The 7929-nt window shown below is 45.0% G+C and overlaps 1 protein-coding gene across 1 annotated transcript; it reads right to left on the minus strand.

Annotated features, from left to right (window-relative positions):
• Positions 1-830: 830 nt before the first annotated feature.
• Positions 831-7686, minus strand: LOC143975504 (uncharacterized). Its single transcript, XM_077477952.1, has one exon. The coding sequence runs from the start codon at positions 7460-7462 to the stop codon at positions 1154-1156; it is 6309 nt and encodes a 2102-aa protein (XP_077334078.1). The 5' UTR covers positions 7463-7686; the 3' UTR covers positions 831-1153.
• Between the last annotated feature and the right edge of the window lie 243 nt (positions 7687-7929).

Consider the following 7929-nt stretch of genomic DNA (forward strand, 5'->3'; position numbering starts at 1 on the left):
GGACAAAGTGCCACGCATGCTCAGATCAAATTCCTAGACCAAAGCTATTGGCTACTAGCCTAAACATAGTCCAGTCGTAACGAAATAACGTCATCACGTTACGTACGATTGGATTTTCCGACAACTCTGTCCGACCGTGTGTATGCAACATAAGTTTCGGACAAAATCCGTCGGACAAAATCCGACGAATTTTGTTGTCGGAATGTCCGACCATGTGTACAAGGGCTTAGAGTGTTAACTGATAAGAGGAGGAGCCGCGAGAACTGCTGAGGGACCTCAGAAGTTGAGGATCAGGGCCACTCTGTGCAAAACAAACTGCACAGTGGAGGTATGATATGTTTGTTATTAAAAAAAAAAAAATCAAAGCTTTGCAATCACTTTAAAGTAAACTAAACAAATTTCTAAATAAATCAACAAAACAAAATTAGTAACATAACAAATGTATCCAAAACTAAACAAAACTATATTTTTTTCCTCCTGAACATGTCTACTGCCCAGGCCATTTTTACGTTTTTAGCACTGTCAGACTTTGAATGACAATTACTCAGTCATGCAATACTGTACCCAAATTAAATTTTTATCATTCTTTTTAAACAGATAGAGCTTTCTTTTGATGGTATTTGACTGGGTTTTTATTTTTTTGCTATGTATACACAAAAAAGATATAGAAAGCTCTGTACTTGGGGGGAACTTGGATGTACACAACATACCCATAATCCCTGCAATTTGTACATAAGCAAGAGAAGAAGTTGGGACTGCTGGAAATATGTTGGGTTTCGCTTACCTGTTCTTTTTTTTTTTTTTTTTTTTTTTTTTTTTTTTTTCACTACAATGTTTGATATTTTATTAAAAATATAAATACATCTATTTCTTTTGAGAAAGAGAGAGAATCGCCAGCGCTCAAATCACTATATTAGCGCAAAAGAACATTTACACGGTTTCATGAAGGCCACTCTAAACAGTTCCTTAAATGACAGTTGGAGGCAACAACGGAGTTGCTTAAGAGACGTAAGGAGGAGCCTGTACTATGGGAAGGTCAGACTGACAAGGACAGGGGTGATTAGCCAATAGGAAAATTAGTAGGTCAGGCTGCAGAAAGCAGATTGGGTAGATTAGGCAGCAGGGTCACAATGGTTTGCCCCATTAGCGGAGATCATTTTGCGGGATGAAGCTTGGCACGGGCATTCCGTAGTCGCTCCTCTTCTTGCAGGTTGCGTAGACAGGCGTTTCGGCTGATAAACTGGACATGGCACTGCGGGAACCAGCCGGAATTAAGATCGGAAAGACGTATTCCACATAACCAGCCATCATCGCTGCTCTGTGTCACCATGAGGGTGTCCGCTTTCTCCAGCGATAGTTCGTCATTTTCCCGCGCTTTGTATGACTTTAAACATTGCACCTGTTTAAGGCCGTCTTTTATGTAGTCAGCTTCCTCTTTAGTTGGCGTTAGTGCGTAGATCCATCTCAGCTTCTGACTCTGGGTCTCCGTTCTGAAGATGTATTGCATCTCATGGCCTTCCAGATGGCCGTCCCGTGCCTGAGTTGCGGCACTGTCCCTCAGGAAGACGCGGAAGATGTTCTTCTGGTTGCTGTGCAGTTTTATCTCGCATCGCTCCACGCGGATGTCTGAAGAGTGGTCGAAAACCACAAAGCGACCACCCTCTCTGATCCGGGACAGCATGAGACAGTCACTGAAGAGGTGCAGATAGACCTGCCGGTTGGTGCTCTTCCACTTGGAGCTGATCGGGTTGAACTCGAGAGCTGTGACCTCTCCATGTTTAACAAGACGCCGGGAAGCTGAGATAAGGGGAAAAATCTTGCACTCAAACTGAATCTTCTGGTGTAGTAGTATCAGCTCCTCTGTGTCCTTCATTTTCTGGACTCCTTCATTACAGTCTCTTATCAGCTTCTCTATTGCATTGTGGGCTTCAGTGGCTTGCAGCTCCTCATTGGAACCCGGTGCTGAACGCTTCAATATATTCTGTAAGAGCAGTCTAAGGCGAGTGATCCTCTGAAATGGGAGGATGAGAAAGGACTTGAGGCTCAGCCTCTGGCACACAGGGTCACTCTCAAGCTTTGATAAAACCTGCTGGAACCGCGGGTTATTATTCATCAGCCTCTGGAAGGTTCTGTCCTGGTATGTCTGGTTAGTTACGTAGGGCAGGTAGACTTTGCGGAAGTTTGGCTCATGACTGATGACCACTTCGCACACTTGAAAGTTGTACATGTTCAAATCAAATTCTTCTTCCAGGTCAAACAAGAAGTCATTGCTGGCATCTCGAACCTCGGAAAGACGGGAGAAGAGCCACTGCCGGTCCTGGGCACCTAGAACTTCCTGCAGCTCCGTACTGCGCTGAAAATGATCCACAGCGATGTTCAGACTGCGCAGGTAGAGCGCCTCAGACATGATGAGTTCAAACCTGGCCTCCTGCAGCTTTTGCTCTGCTCGGGACATTAACATAAAGGTGGTACTGTCACGGATTCTAGGGAGGTCCTGCCACAAAGAGTCTGCCGAGGAGATGGACAAGCGCTGCAAATAGGAATCCTGAGAAGATAGAATCCTCCGGCGTTGGCGAGGAGATCCAGGATCCTTCTCTTCCGCGGGAGAGTCACCAGGCTTTTGCCTTTGGATCTCCTGGTTCAGTGCAACGTCGCTGTATTCCTGATAGAGCAAGCTGGAGGAGCGGATGAGGGTGGTGTACTGCATGTGCATACTGTTGTTTGTATCAGATGTAGAAGGCTGGATCTGAGAACGTTTTCCTCGTCGAAGGACAGCCTCTGGGCTTGGGCTTCTTGAAGACTTCTTGGAACTCTGTTCAGCTTCTGCCAATATTTCCCTTGGAGACTTGTTCATTTTTTGACTAATGTCTTGTTCATTGATCTTCGGCTGTCTAGGCAAAAGTCTCTGTCTTGTGGTGGAGATATGGGCCTTGGTACCAGCAGGCCTTGAGCCCTTTTCCAAAGAGCTTGTTTCTCCTGAAGGAACCTCTTGTGGGATGGTGGGCAGGACCTTGGTACCAGAAGGCCGTGGTGTCTTTTCCAATGAGCTTGTATATCCTGAATAAAGATGGGGGTTTGTGGACAGGTTCGCGGCACTAAAGCGCTTGAAAGGTGGAACAGCAGCAGTATTTTTCTTGATTCTTACAGTAGGCCGTCTTACCAAGGGACTTTCAGAATGATGCATGGGGCGGGGAGGAAGCCACACAGGGGCAATTGGGCGAGTAGATGGTGGATCAGTGGTCGTGGTCTTCACGTTTGCCACAGAAGACACAAGAGATCCGAGTATGGTGGGAGGCTGGTTACCTTTCAAAAGGACCTCTGTATCCCGAGGTGGAGAAGGCATCCTTCTCTTATTTAAATTTTCTTTCCCATGCGATATCAGGGGACTTGATTGGTAGAATCCGGATTCTTCTGTACTTTCTTGAATGAAAAAGAGTGGATTGAATATCTGTATCCGTGTTGTAGAATCCTGCTTTGGTGTCGCTTTTTCTGCCTTTTGTTCATCACTCATGTTGTAGTCTACTGATGGGTACACTATGGAGGTCTGTACTTTCTCCAGAGGTTTGTTTTCTCGATTAGCTGTGAAAGATGCAGTAAAGTTGTCCAGTGGAGGAGTCGCACTTCGCAATCTAGGCCTAGGTTTCTCCTCATGTGGGTCATCCTGCTGGTCTATTTCCTTTTGATCATAGCCAAAGCCAGGGTCAGTGTTACTACGCTGCCTTGTTAACAGTAAAGGTGGATTATCACCCCCAGTGTCCTCTACTGCACCAGTATTTATACATAAATCTACTTTACCCGGATCATCAGTCTCTGGTCCTCCAGGCGACAAAGTTCTTTCTGGTAAAATGTGTTCAGCTGCAATGGTCAAATTTGCTTCCGGTACAAAGAAAGTATCAGTTTCTGGTTTGGTAAAAAGTTCAGTTTTGGGGGAGAAGGTGCCAATTTTGAATCCCCTATCAAAAATTATTCCTTGGTTAAAACAGTCTGGCTCATCCTCTGCAGGTTCTTTATGGTCTTCTAAAAATGGTGAAACCTGTATGCCGATTTGAGGCCCCACGATTTTTGCTGCTTGTATAACACCCTGAATTTGTTCTTGGTCTTCTGTTGTTTCAATTTTGAAGCTAGTGCTCAACGTTTCTTCCAGTGAGGAATTTAGTTCTCTAGATGCCGAGTCAGTGTCCTTATGATGGAAATCGCCATATGCCACATCAAAATTTTGCATGTTTGGTTCCTCTTGTTGATGGACTTGGACTACATTCAAATTCTGAAATGAAACATTTGAGAAAACCAGAGGCCTCATAGGTATAGGTTGTATCAGCATATTAGGATTAAGGGCGGTCTCCGTGCCACACAGACTCATGACTTTGTCTAAATCAGCTTGCTCAATTTCTTTGCCCATGGTTTCATCCAAAGGCACCTGCCCCACAGTGCCAATATTAGTTTCTGTATCAGTGAATACATCCATATATAAGTTGCCATCATTAATGGAGACTGCTTGGTCAACATCAATTTCAAGTGATCTTGTTTGGCTTATTGCCTCTAGAAGGTCCTCAGAAAATGCTTTGTTGGCCTTTAAATTGCTTGTTTTTGCCTTTATTTCACCAGAAGTTGCATTTGAACTTTTACCCTCCAGCCTCATAGTTTCTATATCCTCTTTTGGTACTTGCAACCCTGCCTCCTCGGCATACCAGCTATTCTCATCTTCATTAGGATCAGAATCATTTTCCTTAGTGGTGCTTTCTTTTGCAATATACTGAATATTTGAAGGGATTTCCGAACTCTCTCCATACAGTTCTTTGAAATCAAGCAACATGTTCAGCCCAGCACTCTCCTCATTTGTTCTAAGTTTTTCCAACTCTCTTTCTTCACTGGAAGGCTCAATCAGGATTCTCTCTATGAAGATATTGTCCTCGCTCTCTCTCTCCTGATCAGTTGTCTCTATAAAGCTGGCAGTTTCCTTCTCATTTTGTTTCTCTATATCTAAAGACTCAAGTGTTTCTCTCATTGTATGAAGGATCTCTCTATGGTCAACAGATGGGATTTGATCTACACTTTCTTTATATTCAGTAGTCCATATACCATCCACATCTGTCTTATACTTAAGAGTATCCCTATGATCAGTATGATCATCTTCAGTTATGGACTCCCTGTATTCAATGCATGTCTCTTTCTGGACAAAAGGTGTCTCTACACTAAACATCTCTATACTTCTGAAATCATTTAACTTTTTGCAGTCACCTTCTGTGTAAGCTCCTAATGTATCTGTAATTACAGTCTCTGTAGAAGTCACTTGGGTAACATTTTCTTTATGGCCACCCTCAGTCTGAACATCGGCAGTCTCAGGGTAGACAAACTCAGTCTCTGCGCTGACTGTCTCTTCATTTGCGCCACTTATTTCCTGGCAGACTGTCTCTATGCTAAAATACTCTGTCTCTTTACAGACTGTGCCCTTGGTGTCTCCATCAAGTAGCTGACTTACACCCTCTTTGTGGTCACGTGCTGTCACTTTACTAGCAGTCTCCTCTTTGACACTCTCAAAAACGTCATTCCCAATCTCGTCTTCAGTAATCTCTTTCTGGTTAACACTGGAGTCTTTGTTAATAGCCAATTGATTATCAACCACTCCCTTGTTATTGAGCATCTCAGTTTTGCTATCTGCATCCTCTTTAGAGGTGTTTGTATCAAGCGGACCTTGTTCTTTGTCAGTGACGTAGTGCGAGTTCTGATTTTCCTCAATAACTTTTGTGTCAGCGTTTTCTTCTAACTTTACCCTCAATGTGTGGTCAGACATAGACTTTGCTTCTTCGCTATTGTTGTCAATAGTGTGAGTCTCGCTTTCCCCACTACTCCTGTAGTCAGTGTCATGTAAAGTTTTATCATGGACTGTCTCACCAACAAAAGGTCCAGTTTCACAATGGACAGATATCCCATCATGAGTTACTGTCCCCTCACGGTCTCTCTCATCTTCATAAGGCCTTGACTCCCCACTTGGTGTATCTTCAATGTAAGGCTCTTTTGTGGTAGGAGGAAACACCTCATTAGCAGACTCTTCGGCATGAGACTTAGGATGGTCAAGAACTGCCTCTTCAACGTGATGCCCTGTTCCATCACCAACTGCCTCTTCCATTTGAGGATTATATTGCTCACTAAGTATCTCTACGCTATAAGGCACAGTCTCAAGCAAGACTAGCTCAATACTAGAAGGAACTATGCTTCCACTATCTGCCACCTCCAAAGAATCTCTGCATAATTGGACTGTCTCTTCATTGTGATGAAGAGTCACGTCAACATGAGGTTCTCTCACCTCATAGACTTCCTCCCTCAACTGAGACACGGCCTCTTCACTTGCGGTATCATTCTTCTGAGGTTCTATGCTATCGTTGGCTGTCTCTTCCATTTGAGTCTCAATGTCCTTAATAACTGGCTCTTCATTATGAGAACCACTGTCCTCAGGAGATCTAATCCATTCACTGACTGCCTTTTCAGTGTGAAGCCTACTTTTTTCAACATGGGTCAAAGACCCTCCAGGGCCAGGCTCCTCAACAGACTCCTCATCATTTAACTCTGTATTAGAAACATAAGACATGGCCTCAATGACCATCTCTTCAACATGGGGGTCATGCTCCCCAACAGACTCATCATTTAACTTTTCAGTATGAGGCTCTGTAGAAACATAAGTCATGGTCTCCTCAGTGGCCATCTCTTCAACATTAAATTCGGGTTCCTCATTCCCTGTCTCTTTTAATTCTTCAGCAGCATGAGGTGGTCTCTCTTTACTTGTAGTCTTGCCAACATCACACAAGGATTCCTCACTAACCGCATCATCAGGTCTGGTTTCATGAGTGAAGGCCTGCTCACTCTGAAGACCCTCACTAGAAGTCCTTTCACAACATTGCTCTATCACCTCTGGGGTTTCCCCAGTCCCTTCACTTCCATTTTTCTCCAGAGGCCCACTAGATGTCCTTATTTTTACATTTTCTCCAGTCTCCTCTTGACTGGTAGCATCCATTCTTCCATCAGGATCCAGATTTTCATTTTTCTTTTCTCCTTTACCATCAGTGATCTCCTCATTAGCAATGCTTGCCTCACTCGCAGTCTCCCATTCCCCGCTCTCATCATCACTAGATGTGACCTCCAGCTCTGTAGGTCTCTGTAGTTTGTCTGTCTCAGCCACCTCGTCTAGCCCAATCAAGTGAATGGAATCCAGCACTTTATCTAGGTTATCATTGGCTGGTGACGTGCCATGTAACCCTTGACCAGTTGTTCCTTTATCGCAAGGCGGTGTGCTGGCTTCAGTCCCAGTATTTCCAGTTTCACAAGTCAGCATTTGCTGCAAGGTGTCCTCCTTAAACCGTGAGTCATTATTATCACCGTCTCTGGCCTGCGGCCCTTCTGTTATTTGCTCGGAGACTGTTGTGGACCTTGCGAGGCTGTACCCTTCCCCCTCGTTGGAAGTTTCCATGGTCACTCCATCTGTTTGCTGCAGAGATTTAGAGGGGGGTCCGCCGGTCTCATCCTTTTCGGTGGAGGGGACAAAAGTCAGCGATGGGATTTGACAGTCGCAGTGTGATCCCCAGGAGGGAGGCAGGAATTTCCTGTAAGTGGATCAGGCCAGGTGAGAGAGGAGAGGGGCAGAGTACATTCAGGAAGACACGAGCAGAATGGGAGAGACAGGTGGAGGAGGGGAGGCAGGTGAGGACACACCTACTCGGCTCACACGTCACTCACAAGGCAGGCTGGGACAGGCAGGACAGGGGGGTTGCCAGGAACAAGCTAGGCCTGTCCCTGCACAATGCATGAGGCTGCACACCATAGACAGAAGCACGGCCCTTTCCAACTGACCCTCGCTTACCTGTTCTAAGGTTGCTCACCTGTTGCCAGTCCCAATAATGCACAACAAGCTCAGACTCCAGTCTATGTTTCCTTTTG

This window comes from Lithobates pipiens, unplaced genomic scaffold (genome assembly GCF_037356315.1).
Source record: "Lithobates pipiens isolate NorthernLeopardFrog02 unplaced genomic scaffold, aLitPip1_a1.2 Scaffold_13, whole genome shotgun sequence".
Lineage (NCBI taxonomy): Eukaryota > Metazoa > Chordata > Amphibia > Anura > Ranidae > Lithobates > Lithobates pipiens.